Source organism: Acyrthosiphon pisum, chromosome A3 (genome assembly GCF_005508785.2).
Source record: "Acyrthosiphon pisum isolate AL4f chromosome A3, pea_aphid_22Mar2018_4r6ur, whole genome shotgun sequence".
NCBI lineage: Eukaryota > Metazoa > Arthropoda > Insecta > Hemiptera > Aphididae > Acyrthosiphon > Acyrthosiphon pisum.
In genome coordinates, this window is record NC_042496.1 from 15,848,171 (window position 1) to 15,866,558 (window position 18,388).

Below are 18,388 nucleotides of genomic sequence, written 5' to 3' on the forward strand. Positions count from 1 at the left end.
TGTTGGCTATTGTTTAAAACATTTGCTGTTTATGCGAATTAAAAGCATTATTATTTTCACCACTGTGATATGAGAGCGTATATAATACTTGAAAGCGATTGGCGCCCTTCACAATGAATATGGAGACAACAAATGCACATTGACGGTTTTTAAACAGTCTTTTAAAATGTAAGGGACAGCAATATAATTCTAAATTCTGGGCACAGTGAAGTTGAAAATGCATCTAAGATTTCAGCCATTACAACAAAATATTGTTTTAATAAATAAAGCATTTAATTTCAAAAATATATAATCAAATTCAAAAAACACGTGTAACAAGAAATATAAATACATTTCTTTAAGATAAATTACATAAATATTTATCAAATACAATAAAATATAATTTAACTAGGTATATAGTGGTAGTTTACTTGTTACAATATATATAAATATATATAAAAAAAAAAAATCATAAATTATTATTGGTCTCGGCTAACACCGCGTATATAATATGTTGTTTCGGCAAAAACAATTTCGACGATAATAAGTCTGTTGAGTAGTACAAAACAATAATTTAATTTACATCGTATAATCTACATTAGAATAGCGTATAATTTATCAATGATTGAACAAAATTGACATTTTCTTCTCGTTTGAAGTATATAAAATATATAATAATAATAAATAATAAATATCACATGGTCGCTGCGAAATTGATACAAAAATTAAATGCCGCAAAAATAACAATACAACATAAAAGCAACACTTCTTCATCACACAGTATAGGTAGTTTGATATTATAATATATAATTTAAAAAAACTTATCTAAATATTAGGTATTATAATGAATAACTTCGATTGCCGTTCAGTGATCATAACCCGTGTAATTATTTCGTTTTAACCCCTGAAAGCGACAGAGCATACTCAAAAATTTGATAGACCGGGCCTTTTTTGGGGGGAGGGGTACTCTGTGTTATACATTTCGTTCGATTGACTATATAAATATATAAATTAATTAACATACACGATACATCCATATTACGTAATATAATATATACAATATACAAAAATCACATTGCATATTATGTGTACAGTCGGGTACAATTTTTTTTTCGAGTGTTGGTGTTGTGTCTACTTTATATTATAATGTACATAGGATTCCTGTTTTCTTTGTCTGTCGCTAAATGTCCCGTTTTGAGGGAGGAATTAAATGATCGGGTATTTCGATGGGCAGATCATGCCCACCCAGCTTCACTTGTATCAGATGCATTGCCAACGCGAACTCATCCATGTCCAGAAAACCGTCATGGTCAATGTCCGACAACTTCCATATTTTACCAAGCACTGAGTTGGGTAGTTTTGATTTGACCATTTCGGCTTTGGCCACTGCAAAAAGAATGATAAAAACTTGGTTAGATCATCCCACACTATCTTACATAAAATATAATCATCTCCACTGTGACGAGGAGGTTAAAATATATAAGATGAGAAATATAATTTAACTTTAAAACATTTATTTTTTGAACTGTACATTTTTAGTTATTTTAAACTACTTGTATAATAATATTATGTAGGTAGATTCATAGTTTATTTTTGACGTACCCACCTATTTTATGAAAAACAACTGTAAATTCCTAATACATTTTTTTTGATAATTATTAAATGCATTGTATAGTGGATTAAATTCACAGCCCTAGCTATATAATATACGATACATAATTTCATACCGGCTCCCGAAAGTTTTCCGTCAGACTTCTCCAGCGTGTTGAATATTGCGTCATACTTCTGCCGTTCCTTGGCCACCACCCAACCAGTTTCGCCCTTGCCAGCATCAATACCTTCTCCCCTCTTGTATCCGAATGGGCTTGCTGTGTCCTGGACGCTCACGAACGCACCACCTACAAAGTGAACGCAAATGTCATGGTTAATGATTATTAATTAACATAAATAAAAAGTACAATATTAATGTTGAACCTCATCAAACATTATGACACATAACACTATGATTATTGATTAGTATATTTTAGTGTTTTACGGCTCACATGAGATATGGGTTATGGGTAGGGGTTAGATGTAAATTATTTAAAAATATAGCACTACCTTTAAAATATTTTTAATTAAAATCAACCAATGGAGTCATTAAACACCTGCCACGCTTTAAAAAGATATCAAAAGCAAAACCGTAAATAGATAAAATTAATATTAAATGTACATATTGTACGCAATATAAATTGTGAATCAAATTAAATTTAACAAACAAATTGCTTATAGGTAGTTTATGCAACCTGAATAAATTATATAAGAATTATTGGTAAAATTGGAAGTTTCAAAAAAAAAATATAGAAATCTAGGTACTTACATTATTATGCAAGTCAAAATCAGTTGTAGTGACAATTTTATAAAAAAAATTGCGATAAATACAGTTGAACAATTAATATTGAATAAAAATTGTCAATACTTTGAATTATATAACAAAAGAACCTTAGGGCTATCATATAATTGGGATGGAATCAATAAAATCGCTAAAATGTAACCTTATTATTAGTTCATCGATTTTTTTTAAATAATTAAAGAGTTTTTCAAGTTTTTATAGCATTGATATTTTAAACTATATACTTATAATAAATTCTTTTATTTTTATGAAATACCCATTGTGTGTGCCGTATATTATTAGTGTTTATTCATGATGTTTACTCGCGCATTATATTATTATTTAATATTTATAACATATGAAAACGTGAAAAAACAAAAAAATAAATACCTTTAACTACGGCCTGCTGTTGCTGCTGTTGTTCAGCGTCTCCGTTGTTCATCTTACGGTTATGCATGTCCTGCAAGGGAATCATAGCCATCAACTTGGCGATGTCGTTGGCAAGCATCTTATCGACCTCTTCTAACAGATGCGGTTTAAGACTTTGGAATTTACTAAAATCTAAGTTCACCAGTACGTCCTGAAAAACACCGTTGCAAGTCGATTGATCAATAAAATAACATGTGACAGGAATCATAAAAAATAATATAAGATATTATGATATTGTAATCCGAGAACGAACACAATTTATAATACAGAAATCGATGATATTCTTACACACCTGCATTTTTTTGAGATCGGGAAAATCTCCTGGCGAAATCTGTTGTTCTTTCTGGATATTTTGGTAAATAGTGCCGAGGTTTTTGATCAATTCTTTTTTCTTACCGTCTCTCCTGAAAAGAGCTGGCATTTCTTTATGTAACGCGCTGATTATGTAAGCGTGAACCTGTAAACAACACGAAACTTTTTTTAACGAAACGATACAATTATCGCTATAATAGTGACATGCGTCACATTTCGGATATCAATAGTGCACGACGACGTTCGTGCTCCATCAATAACAATAATTACTTTGGCTAATCTTGCACGTTTTATCAAGTCGTTTAGTTTCCTTAACGCCGCGTTTCCCGGCAAAGACTGCAGGTCCTTGAATAAGTCTTGTTCTTCGTCTTCAAATAATCTATAATAATATACAAAACAGCTTATTATCAAATATCCAGCGAGGCGTTTACAAATTTAAGTTTAAAAAAACTATTATGTAAAAAAAAAAATCACCGAAGACACCGAATGTCTAACAAAACGAATAAAGAGTGGCGATAATAATTTTATCGATTTCACCGGTCCTTTTTGTTCAGTGAAAAATACGTATATATATATATTATAATATATATACGTACACTTATAAGTTATATTATATTAATTCTATAAGTATATCGATTAAGCTTTATGCATAGAAGATCGTTTATTTTTAACCGACCGACTCCGCCAATCGCCATGATATATAACTCTATACATTAATAAGTACCTATATTATATTATATACAACAAATACACCCAACTTTTAGCTACCCAATTTAAAGTTCAAAATATGATTTATACTAACTGTAATAATAATTAATAAGCGATTGGTTTCAAATATAAAATAATAACAAACAACTGTACGTATTGTACAAAATGTATTGTGCAATAGGTATGTGCTGTATGGTGTACCTATTTATATCGTTATTTGTTAGATACAGGTAATAAACGGTATTTAGGACATTCATGCCCCCAATTATAGGATATTTCCGCACCCAATCAACCATTAGGTAATTTATGTCCTACTTTCATTATTAGGTATATTGTTTTTCACAACAAGTCGATACGTATGCAATTTTAACCGTCCGAGGAACACAGCAGTAAAAGTCACCAAACAATGATTGTTTTTGACTTTTTCGAAATAAACAAAAATAAGTAGTTGCTCTAATTAACGCTCAGTTAATTTTTATATTTCTGAAAGAAAATAATTTTTCTTGGTATTTATTTATATTCTATTAATCTCAAGCTTCGACAATAATGTCTTATGATATTTTACATGAATGTAAGAGGAAAATTAAATAATAAATAAGTTTTGAATAAATTGTGCTTCACAGCTGAAAAAAATGTAGAACTTTTTGTAGGTATTAATAATTATAATATGTTTCTAGACTCAAGTTCGGTTCTCCTAAGAAATCAGATAACATTTTATGGTTGGAATCGGGACCAATTATTTTATATTTAATTTCTTTAGTATGTTATTATGCTCTTTTCATTCTTCTTCGTTGGTGTTGCATTCACTCATTATGTGTTTCACCATTTAGTACGGTGTTATAATTATTACTTGCAACAATAAACACTTTCAAAATTACAAAAATTGACTGGCAATAAATGTAGTCGATCAAATGCATCAACATTGAATCTTGGTAAATTTTATATTACAGCAAAATTTAGCAGGTGAATAATAATATGCAATAGATATGATACATTTTGCTACATGGAAAAGTTTTCATAGTTTTCTTTTTATAGAAATTAACACAGTGGCCGGTGTGTAAATTCAAATCTTATATAGGAGCGCAATATTACAATAATGCATTTGTGATGAACGAGTCGACTAAAAAAATTACACGAGTAAATAAAATTACAATTATGAATTGTCAACTATGCATGTATACGGTTGACGGTTGGAACAAAAAATATAATTAATGCGGTTTGAAAATGATTTCCATAAAAAAATACGTACGAATTGTGTAACAATTATTTATAATTTCGATGAACTTTTATAAATGCGATAAATAATACAAACATTTCTTAGAATATACATTATAATTGAAGTATTACCTCTTCGTAGTACTCATATTATTATTGGCTAAAAATGTTAAATGGCTAAAGTCTGCCTCTGCAGTCTTTCAGATCTATCATAAATACAAGCCAAAATCATAATTTTAAACTTGAAATTATAATAATATTAATAATGGAATACACTGCGCAGTAATAAAGCATAAACAAAATGAAATGATTTCAAGACAAAAAGAGCGATGTCAACTGATTCTGTAAACTGTACCAAACAGATAATCCTCCTACTTTACACACATAATCAGTTAAGAGTATAATCTATATTTGTGTTAATATATGAAAAATATGTAGGTCGTATTTATATTTTTTTTTAAATGTTAAGTACGTTCATAAAAAAGGTTGAGAACAAGTGGCTAAAATAATAAATTATTTTTCCTCGCGTATAACATAGTTTATAAAAAAAATACCATCCTAGGTGAGTTACAGAAATAATAATATACCTAAGGTACCTGCACCACTCCCGTACCTTTAATAAAAGTTGTCCATCATTACACCGATGGGCGCCTTTTAATTTACATCGTTTAGCACTTAAAGGCATATACAATGTCATGCATTAGATATAAAATTATATAATATTATTATATTAAATAAAATTAAGATTTAAGATCAACGGTCAAAGAACGAGCGCGTTTAGTAGCGTAACTAAGTCTATTATCGATGTTATAATTTTTAAATTAACATTTCAGTGATTGACTTTTATAAAATCAGAATGCTAAAGAAAAGATATTCCTAGGTAGATTTATTCAAGTTAATCTCGAATGATTTTAAATTTATTTTACCAAATATATTCCCTATATTTAATGATTTTAATTGTATTTATATAGGTATTTTACTATATCTAGTTTATTTAGCTTTTTGTAATTGTCTAATTAATCGGTTTTTCACCTTAAACTTTAAAATATTATTATTATTATATTACTACGTAATAAGCTGCATATTATTATTATATGGTAGTTGTAATACATTATTGCTCATAATTAGAGATCAGAAATATATGCACTAAAAAGGTCCTAAATATAATGCAAATATGCAAGATCAAAATGGCAAAATGATCCTATATGAAGAAAAAAAATAAATCAAAATATGCAATACGTTGTACATGAATTAAAATTTTAGACAAAAAAAAAAGTTAATACATATTTTTTAAATCTAAGCTATATAGTATTATTTATACAGAATACATATCTTAAGTAGACTGTATATTATGTTGTCAAACCTCAAACTATCTTTATAATGAAATAAATAAAAACTTTAAGTAAATCATCATTTGTACACATTACATTTTTTTTAGAATTTCAACGAAAAAGTTATATACCCTTGTAGGTATTCGTTTTTATTTTTATTATATTTAGTTTTTAGTGAGTTCAACGAGGAGTTCAATCAAAGTTCCATCATAAACGGAGGTAGTAACTAGTAACCGTGTTAATTTCTTTTGTTTCTTGGAGCAGCATAGTTGTTATAAATACAGTATTCAAAATGTTAAGCAAAAAAATTAATATTTTGACTATCAAAAAGATATCTGTGATTCTTTAAAATTAATTGTTGTCTGTTGATCAACATATTAATCCTTGTTTTTATTTTAAAAAAGACCAAGGAAAGATTAAAAAGTTATTATTTTTATTAAAAGTGAATAAAATAATGTATATTATACAAATTATATTATGCATTAATAACAATGAACAAAATATGCCTCAACCCCTCAAATATGCATCAATATGCAAAATAAAACATCGTCTTTGAAATCAGTTTGATTTGAAACACCCACATAGGTAGATGTGCACTCGCCACTCAGTATGAATATGAAAATGCATATAATACTGAGCTCTAGTCATAATAATTGCATTTGATTATACCTATATTTACACGTAGGTGTACGCGTTTGTAAATTTGTAGTCGATTATTGGGTTCAATCCGACGAGTAAAAAAAAAAATACACCATTAGTCACTATTTTACGAGTGAGTATATTATCCATCAATGTCAATTTTATGAATATTATTATTGGAACATTTTAACACTCTAAACACAGTTGAATCAATATAAATTGCAACGGCTGATGTTTGATATTAGCAGTTCGTCATGGTTATTTTCCCGAATATCATAAGTGACTTTACGAATTATGTTATTGGCTCGGCATTTGAATCACATTATTAAAATATAGTATACCTATACTAGATCCAGGACGTTCAAACGTTTGCATACATTGATCGACCCAATTGCAATTCACATGCTATTATTTCATACGCTGCAGTTAACGGACAGCAGTGTTAAATCGTTATTTTACCAATATTTATGTACTTATACAATCATATCATTATATCTACATAATTTCGGAGTTTACAGTCATACGTAATACCACATGGCACATACGCATTCCATTTAAAATTTTAATATAATATACCTACATAATATTATGATAAAACAATTTATATTCATTGTAACTATCAACTTTCGAATGAGTAGTAAATTAGTTATAACTTATAACAATATGTATTATACAACTTATATAAATATTTAAAGTTTAGCGGAGTGAAGTGGCACAGACCTATCCTAGCAACCCACAAAATGTTGGTACATTACTCTACTCACTTAAACTGCAAATACTAATAGGAACTAATAAATTATAGGTACCTAACTAATTAAATAGTCGGAAATTCCAAGAAAATTGAAATTTCAGAGTATGAAATGTATGTAACATTTAAGAGCAAACAAATAGTAAAAATATAAATTAAATTAAAAAATGTTGTTTTGTTTTGATTTCAAATTATATAAGAAAAATTTCAAAAACAATTCCATTTTTATGTTATGATAATTAATAATATGTAATAATTACTGATACATATAAGAAACGTATATACTAAGCAAAAAATTTAGCATTTGGCAAATTAACAGTCAAACCAAATATTATTATTAGATAAGGATAAAACAAATAGGGTTTGAAAACGTTCGCACAGATAAACGTTATTATAGGTTAAATGTAAATATTATATAACCCTAATAACTCGTACCAAGGTTTGCAATAATTGTATCTTCTAAAAAAAAATATATCAGTTTAATGACAAATTTTCCGAATTACATAATTATATAATTAATTATAATTGATCAATATAATAAACCCACTTTATTTATTTTATGTGCACAATTATTTTTATGATTTGGAATGATCACTCGATAAAAATTATAAAAAAATACCGGCACATTAATTTTAATAAAGACAAATTTAAGGACGTGTTATTACAAGACGAAAAAGTATATAAAGGCTGTAAGTATATTTTCTGAGTCCCCACAGACTTTTTTTTTTTTTTTTTTTTTTTTATTATTAGCTTTCAGTAAAAAACTATTATAGCTCGACATTGCCCCACAGACTTAAATTCTCAATTTTACTTTTAATGATAATATTATTTTGTAATTAATGATTATTATTTGTAATCATTTATACTTAGAATTTCAAACTTTGACGAGTGTTTAAAACAACTATGTTATGCCGCCCTGGCCCAAGAGGCCTAAACAGAATAGAAACACAAGAATTACGTGAAGTTAATTACTTCTTGGGAATTCGAAATTTATAGTAAATAAACGTGACAATGGACGTACGAATATGAGGTATGTATATATTTTACAAATTGCAGTTCTAGACACTGACCTTACTTGTAAGTTGTAACTAATAACTGGTAGTGCTGTAAGGAAAAGAAATTATGGCTGTTAGAAAACTCACGTAGTACCTACTACAGACTCCAGTCAGAATCGCTTTCTTTTTGAACGTTTTGAAATATGGGTAGGTAGTATATAATACAGGTACTTAGTTATATTTCATACGAATTGGGACGTTTAATATTTATTGACTATACTAATATTCAGTTTCCCGACCAAATGATTTACAAGTATGAAGTAGATGTACATATTAGATAAAATATGATACCGTCGTCATAAAATAATTTTAATGGTCTGCTTAGTCGGTATTTCAAACGTGTGTGTTTAAACTCAAGCGCTTGCTTGTGATGTAGTTGCATAAACACACGCCTTACTACTATTCAAACATTATATTATTGTAGGTACATATATTTAATATAATAAATACTATAATATCATTATTATTTCATTTGAAAGTGTTTCAATGGATGTTTCTAACCCTGAAATTAAAAGTATTCAAATGCAACAAATAATTACGAAAATTACAAACTGACGTGCATTGTGCTTAAATTATGCTTTTAAAATAACTTGTATGGGCGTGACAGCAATTTATCTATTTATCCTCTCGCAGCGCACTTGAAAACATTAACTATGTTAAAGTATTATTTTTTAGTGAATATAATATAAAAATACAAATTGAAATGTGAAAGAATGTGAATATTTTTGTCTTATAGATTATTTATTGGTACCGATAATATCTACGTAGGTACTTACGACTAACCTACACTTCAATTAATGCGAAATATTTATCTACATCATATTAATTTGTTTCTATAAATAATTAAATAACATTTTAATTTATATAAGACAAAAGTACATTAAAAAAAAAAAGTTTTAAGTAATTTAATAAATTAAGATCAATTTACCTAGGTAGACGTCCCACTTTTGAATCCCGTTTGATTGAATAAAAGGTCATACACACTTTGAACATCGTATTATTATAAAATTCAAATTATATAATTAAGTAGATATGCATAGATATGCAATTACCTACATAAATATGTTAAAAAAAAAGTGCATAATAGGTAACATAGGTATTACCTACATTAACTGAAACCTTCAATTTATTTAGATAACAGTATGCCAATTGTAATGTAAATTAATTTAATTAATAAAATATTATATTTTTTTAATTTTAATTATTTAAATTGTTGATCATTAAACTAACTAAATAAGTAAAATTTTTCACAAAATTCATCACATTTCTAAAATTCACTAGTGAACTTTCTATTGGTTTGTTACAACTACAATTCAATTAAATAATTTATTATATTCATAATATTGTTTGTACAATTGTACATTGTCAAAACATTTGTTATGGTGAGTAGTATGGTGTTGAAAGTATTGACCCACTAACCTTGTTTATCTACTTAGGAATAAAGAAAATAACAATACCTAGGTATATACAAATATAAAATGGATCTCTAATCATTAGAAACTGGAACAATTTATAGCCAATTGTCATAATGTAAATATAATTGGTTAGTCAATTGTCTTAAACTTAATAGTTAATACCCGATCTACTTTTATTGGTCTAATTAGCATCAGTTACGCTAAACCCACAAGAGCACTCTAATTGATCTGGTTGAAGAATTTAATTAATAAAGTGTATCTATTTTGTAAACAATATGATTAATTTCAAATAAATTTAATAGAGCAAAGCAATCATTTAGGTACATTGTTAACATCTAAACAAAGGCAACTTTAATAAAATTACGTTGAACTTTTCACATATTTATTTCAATTAAAAAAAATAAATAAGTAATTAATTGTATGACTTTATAACATATGTATAAGCGTAATATTATTAACAGATAATAGTTCAAATTAGTTGGTGTTTATTGAAATTAACTAAATACAAATTTAAGTATTCTTGAAAGAGTCATAGGTATATTTTATTCATTTTCTATTGTTTAGTTATCACACTAGATAGATATTGGCATATTATTATCTATTTAGTCACACAAATAATTAAAATTTGGCAATAATGAAACATCCAGGGATGGAAGGAGGGGAACAACAAAGTAACTACTTAGTTTAATCTTAACAAATATTATCACGACTCATATGCTCAATATAGGTATGTAATTATAGTTTATATCCAATTGTATGAAATATAATTTATGAAATTATATAATACTATGCATAATTATTACCTTCTGTTACCATCATATCGTAATGGTTTGTCCCAAAAGGATCCAATATAAACTCTGGCTACTTCAGGAGTTTGAAGAACTTTTCCTAAGGACCACATCAATGCTCCGTAAACACGCATCAGTTGTTGATGATCAATCATATCAGCTTTATTTAAAATAATTCTAATTTTATCGTCGTGACCTCGTAGTGCTTCAATTGATCTGCGGAATTCGTCTGATATGTCCAACTTGTGAGCATCAAAAAGCAAAATAATTCTATCCACGTGCTCAGCAAACCACTCTAATACACCAGTGAAGTCATAACCCCTGTCCACTCTTTGTTTTTCTCCTGATAGAATACCAGGGGTATCAACTATTGAGATACCCTTTAGGACAGGTGAATTTACTAAAGAGCACTGAAACCGATTGAGGAATGCGTTGCCGAATTTTGACAGAGGTCTGAATTGTCGTTTTGGGTCTACTACCAACGCGTTCCCTGGAATAATCGATTCGTTTTCATCGTACATTACAGCTATGAAACGGTCGGTGGTGGGTTCGGGCCCAATGCGAATGCCCGGAAAATCGGATTCTAAGAGGTGTTTGATGAACGTAGTTTTGCCCGTGGAGTACTGACCGACCAGCAGTATCATGGGTTTAGCGTCAAAGTCGGGGTCGTCCAGCTGCGGCGAGTGGAAATCGTGAAACTGGTACGCCAGTTCCAGGGGCAACAGTTTGGACTTGTACTTCTCCCGTAGCCCGTCCAGGACGGACTCGTACGTCTCGATCTTCTTGCCCTCATCTTTCCTCAGCCAACCCAGCATGATCGGCCGATTCGCATAAACGAAAATAGATATTCAAAGCACACACACGCACGTACGTAAGCACCGGCAACGACTCGAAATTATACACCGTCGTGTCACGCGCGCACCGTAGACATGATAACAAACGCGACGGACGAGCGACGAATACTAAATGTTAAATGGACCTGCCAGATTGTTTAGTCTATAGGAACGGAGGCAGATAATACTGCGGCGGCGATGAAAAAAGAAATCGTAACGACAAACAAGACCGACGCTGACTAGCGACTTAACACTGCAATAGTGCAATACTGCATAACAATTAACATTTAACAACACAGCCGCAGCGCCGCTGAGTTGGACTTGTTCTATGGTTGGACATTCGTCATTCGCTTATCAGCAAGCTGCAATCGCGACGCGCCTTATCAAACAAGTGTACCAAACCCCCGAACAGGTTTTTCACGGTGGCACCATAGATATTATTTAATATTATCTTAAACCATAGAATGTTCTATGCTTAAACCGTGGCCGCAGCCAAATAATATTATAACTATTTTTTTATAACTCAGTTCTTGAGTCACGATATTTGTCTTCGTTGTGCAACCTGTATAATATCTTAAATCGTGCTAGGTAGTAACTACGAATTTTTCCTACGTTAGTCACATGATTTTTAACAAAAAAATAATGTCATGTAATGCCCGACGTGCATAATAGCAGTGTAATCGTTGTAGCCGCCACAGAAATACATTAAGTACAATAATAAATAATAACAGATGATAAATTATTATGTAGTATTATTAAATTAATTATTATCACAGAACATCAATACTTAATATTTGTATTTGAGTTTCTATAGGTATAATCGAGATACGGCCATACGGGACGTATTGTTTTGAGTGGCATCATGGGGGGAGGGGGCAAAAGGATCAGTTACTCCAGACAAAAAAAGTCGATAACATCGTATATTCGTATGTAATGTAATTATAAAATATTGGTAGAATAAATATTAATTAATAATTATCTCGTTTTCGTAATATTTACAATCTATATTCTATTTTCAATATTATCACTACATATTATTATATTGATATAATAGTATAGCCGCTGCGCTACCCGCATACAATTTCTATGTATCTACAACCTACTACTATTATTATACGACTTTTTAGTATTGTAGACTTCGATTATATTTTAAGAGGACGCCGTGTCGCTGTACCACCATATTTCTGTATCAAAAACATGACCATTTAAATTGGAAATAACTTACTGTATGGTGGTTTTACAGCTAAACACCTAGGAACAAAGTTAAAGAAAATAATATTTCCTAGGGCACCTAGGAGCAATTTTTCAAAAAAGTATTTTGTTTTTAAAGTAACGGTTCATTGAAATTTTTAAAAAGTTTTACTTTAAACAGCAGTTTGATCGTTACAATTAAAATAATGAAGACAATTCTTCCGAGATGCCCTGTAAAATATTATCCTCTTTAATTTTGATTATTTGTGCTCTAAAAACCATTCTGGAACGATTTATTTTGAATTTAAGTAATTAATATTGTTTAAGCTAATAGGCTGTTGAAAGCGAACCATTTTTAAGGGGTCAGATCTAGGCAATATTCTATATCGATCTTGAGTTATTTGTGACTGTGTGTGAGTTCCCCGAACGCTTTATGTAATTAAAGATAAACTAGGTACTGCTAAGATTCTTAGAAATCCGAACGTACGCGCAGTCATACATAACTATATATTTTTTGTATTCAAAAAAGTTTCAACACAAAAGTCTCAAAAAGCAGAGGAAAAATTCACCCAGTACCAAAAGCCCAATTTTGATTTTGAAAACATATTAGAATTTCTTATTCTGTTTTCTAGGTTATCTGGTTATGTAATAAATGGATTTTCGATTTTTTTGTATTGTTTAATTAGTATAGACGTATAGTACCAAATTACAAGCTGCATCCAACAGTCTAGCTCTGGGGATTTTTTTTCCTAGATTGCTTAATACGGCCCTGATTGTTCTCCCTTTATAAATTTGTTTTTAAGTTATTGAAGTGCCGACTGCTGACAATTATGATGAGATTTCGATAACATACACTCACTACACTGTGTGATGATATTGTATTGTCAAATTTGAAATTATATAGTTATGAATTATTTCATTTCGCCGCGGCAATAATGCGAAAGCAATTCCCGCGGCGTCGTCGGTTAAAACCAGAAAAAAAAAGTTATGTATTACCTATTTATAAGTTATAACAAAGATATAATATTAGGCAGGTATATTCTATATATATATATATTGCTGTATATATAAATATATATGTGTGTGTACTGTACTACACATATATATAAATATATATTTGTGTATACTGTACTACAGTCTACACTGTGTAGGTATATAATCAATACCTAATCATTAAATCATTATAATTTATAGTGCATCATTTGATCATTATGAATTATTCATCGTTCAATTATTGTATAATATTACCATTTGGCATTTACTAAAAGTAATAATAAACATTATTCTGCAGTAACATCGTTAAAAAATACAGAAGAAGTCGAATATTCCTAGCTCTCAAGTGTAATTAAAAAAAGTATTTGTCTCTTAGTCAGGGAAAACGTGTTGACTCGGAATATCTACGTAATAAGATATTGCTGCCCTTGAGCAGCGCTTAATTGATTAATAATAACTAACTGCCAATTGATTGTCCACATTTTATTATTTTAAATATTTTCAACTGACAAAAAATCATTATACCTACTTCAAATAATCAAATTTGCTGCCTCCGAGGGCGCTATACCTACATTTGATATTTCCGTGACTCCGTCTTACAACTTTACAAGTGTTTAATATTGGCTGTGAAATGTGAATCAATCTATTATAATATCATATATGGTACGTGGTAACACATTTATTGTCTGTGGTTTGTAGTGGTTTTTTCGATATTTTAATTTTGATGCTAGTAAGTTTAGAGCATATTTTTTACAAATTGTAATTTTACACTATTATGTCTATTACTCGTTTCTAAGTTAAAATAACGAGATAAAAACACTACAGAACACAGACGTCAGACAATATCATTATTTTAATAGGTACATATTAATTTTGACTTTTATATTGTTATAATTAATAGTAAGTAACTATAATAATTAATAGCTATGGTATTATGTGTACGTTAACTTTATCTGTATAGCATCGATTATAAAATTGTAAAATCTGTGTAGCATCAAGTTTTCCTCAAGGAGGTCTAATATTTCTCTGCTAAGAAAAATAAAACAAAATAAACAAATAAATATAGACCTATTATCCATTGATTGATAGAACTGTTAGTATTGTTTTATAAGAATTGTATATATATTATACTATATTATAGGCATTGCTAATTGATAATTGATTGATATTTTACTATAATATTTTGTCTTGACGTTAAGGCTGGGCATAGGCGCAAGTAGGGGGTTTCAGGGGCTAAGCCCCCCCAAAAATGTCCATAACCCTCCCAAACATTTCCTACATTTTGTTTTAAGGTTATTTAATATTATCAAAGTAAGGCCTTATTAGCCCTATTAGCCCCCCCCCCAAATTTCAAACGCTATTTGCGCCTATGAGGCTGGTGCTATACACGGCGGAAAACGCTGCGGAATATGCGGCGGTCGAAACGCGGCGGAATACGTCGTTTATAACCCCAGCCTAAGAGGACGTGACACTCGCATGCGTTGTCTCCGTCTAAACGCTCAGTAGATCACGTTTAGGCCCGTTAATTTTAAAATTAGAGAGAATTGACCTCTTATAAAATTGAAAGGTGAGGATATTATCTAGGGAACCTCATTGGCTTTTTGTTATATTTCAATTTTTAAGTGAATTATGAGTATTTTAAAATTGTAAATTGTTTATACATATTTTAATACTCATAAATCAATTTAAAATTGAAATATTACAAAAAACCGATGAGATGCCCTAGATAATATTCTTACTTAATATTTTATAAGAGGTCAATTCACTCTAATTTTAAAATTAACAAGGCTAAACGTGATCTGCTGAGCATAAAATTTGGTATGATGTCATACACGTGTAAGACGGAGATAACATATATGCTGGTGCGACGTCTTCTTAACATATTGTTATTTAATAATAAATTATGAATATTAGTATAATGTATACCTAACTATTATATCTAATCGGGAAATAGATATACAAGTACTAATATAATATAATATAATAAAATATTTATGTCGAGTAGGTTAGGTACCCATTAATAATGCTATTCGAAAAGATCAAGGTATAATACGGAACCTCGGAAGTATCTATATTATAATGTATGATTCATAATAATAATTTAGTCATGCAATATTTGTATAGGTATAGTTGGGTAACATCTAAATGGGTGCCATATAAAATTTCCACATTACAGAATAACACTTCCTTGATTCTAATATTCTATAATTCATATATACAATTATTATCGACTTTATATGACTAGTGAGTAGTGGGTCATTAAACCACTTCTGCTTACCAATATGCGTTTATATACATTTTATAAAATAATTTACATTTTAAATAACTTCAAATACTTACCTAGGTTTATATTATGGTTTATAGTTTTTCTTATTTCGTATTTTGTCCTTGAGTGATTTGTAGCTGTTCACTTATTATCACATCGAAGAATTATCAAGTTTGAATATATTATATTATTATGTACATAGGTAATATGTATGCCATATCTATTCATATATGATATATATATATATATGTATTATAATACTCAATACCTAATAATATTATTACTTATTAGTAGGGCTGGGATTTCGATGCACTTTGCATTGTTTTCCAAAGCTTACTGTGCAATGCTCGTCTTGTCACAAATTTGTTTTATGTACATTTGAATGGGAATAAGAAAGTTTATTTTGCATTTTTTTGCATTTTTTGGCATTTTTTAGTTTTTAGGTCATTTTCTTAATTTTTTAGGGCATTTTAGAGTTTTTGGAGCATTTTTTGAGTTTTTGGAAACCAAGTGTATAAATTTGAAATTTTATTTTAAGATTTTAAGATTTTTACACCAACATGGTTTTTAAATAAATATAACAGATTATAAGTAGGTACTCCTAATTCGTATTATATTATCGGACAAGGTTTGAGTAACCTCTACCCGCATTTCCTGTTAAATAATCTTAAATCGGTAAAATCGACATCCGATGATATTATCGTTCGACGTTCAGTACGAGTTTTGCCGTCGTTAACACCGTTTTATTACTCTAGTTATATATTTTCTATCGATGAAACGACGGACGCCAATGGTCGTTATGTTGCCAATGTTATAATAGGTACATTAGAAGTAGGTAACATAGGTAAAATGTTTTTATTAAATTCAGAAGTATTAGAAAAAACCAATCACAGTACAATTGCCAAAGTTTTGGATAAGTCTTTATCAATATTATGGCCACAAGGAATAATACACGATAATGTCCTTTTATTTTTAAGTGACGCTGCTCCGTACATGGTAAAAGCAGCCACATCGATTCAAACTTATTATTCGAAAATGATACATGTTACATGCTTGGCACACGCCTTGCATAGTTGCCGAAGAAATAAGAATACATTTTCCAAACGTTGACGAATTGATAAATAACGTTAAAAAAGTATTTTTGAAAGCACCGTCGCGAATCCAAATATTTAAAACAATGGCACCAGATATTCCACTACCTCCTCGGCCTGTATTAACACGTTGGGGCACTTGGCTTAATGCTTCTATGTACTATTATAAAATTTGTAGATTTATTACTCTTTTTTTCAGGGCATTTTTCTGGGTTTTTTAGGGCATTATTTAGAGTTTTTAGGTCATAAAAGCATTTTTTTTAGGACATTTTTCGGGGTTTTTGAGGGCATTAAAATCCCAGCCCTACTTATTAGTTATTACTTACTTAATACTTATTAATTAGTATGTATTTTATAATATATAGGTACCTACCTATATGTTAAATAAGTATAATAGGTACCTATATAGGTATATTCAATATTTCGATGACCTATTTAGTGTTTTCCGAAGTTAACAAATAATGGTAATGCAGGTGTAAACGATACATTACATGTGTAGGTACATAATACATTATATTTTACAATCTGCATGTCGAAACAATAATACGTATACCTATATCTCATAAAATAAATAATGTTCATTATGAATTGGACAATATTTGTATAAGAATCATTAGTAATTAGAAATATTAAACGTACAAACTATTATAATAATTATAATTTATAAGTACCTATTATATTTTTAATTTTAAAGTAGGTAATGTAATTTCTAATCGATTTAATTACAATTATTATGAGATGGTGTTAGTAAATATCGATGTGTTGAAAGTTATAAAAAAAATATATCGGTGTATTAATATATACAGGAAATTACCTATGGACCGCATAAAACTCCTCATGATCTTGTACTTTATATTCATAATTAATTTAAAGGGAAATATTATATTATAATATAACAATATTTATTTCGTATTTCATAAATGTTAGGGAATTGTTGAAAATATTAAACAACACTTATGTACAATAGTGGTACACTTGTTACAACCTAGAATGTGCCTATATAATATGAAATCATTTTTTTTTT

The 18,388-nt window shown here is 29.3% G+C and overlaps 1 protein-coding gene across 1 annotated transcript; it reads right to left on the reverse strand.

Moving 5' to 3' along the window:
* Positions 1-251: 251 nt before the first annotated feature.
* Positions 252-12,153, reverse strand: LOC100166389 (EH domain-containing protein 1). Its single transcript, XM_001951132.5, has 6 exons — positions 11,006-12,153; positions 3,362-3,470; positions 3,072-3,236; positions 2,741-2,930; positions 1,707-1,877; positions 252-1,365 (listed from the first exon to the last, which is right to left on the reverse strand). The coding sequence occupies exons 1-6, from the start codon at positions 11,803-11,805 to the stop codon at positions 1,160-1,162; spliced, it is 1,641 nt and encodes a 546-aa protein (XP_001951167.1). The 5' UTR covers positions 11,806-12,153; the 3' UTR covers positions 252-1,159.
* Positions 12,154-18,388: the final 6,235 nt, after the last annotated feature.

Bases quoted from the DNA above. Each gene is read 5' to 3' on its own strand.
- LOC100166389 (XM_001951132.5), bottom strand. From the start codon at position 11,805: ATGCTGGGTTGGCTGAGGAAAGATGAGGGCAAGAAGATCGAGACGTAC. The intron at 3,237-3,361 runs GTAATTATTGTT...TGTTGTTTACAG, and splicing joins AACGTGCAAGATTAGCCAAA to GTTCACGCTTACATAATCAG. The intron at 2,931-3,071 runs GTGTGTAAGAAT...GGTGTTTTTCAG, and splicing joins CCGATCTCAAAAAAATGCAG to GACGTACTGGTGAACTTAGA.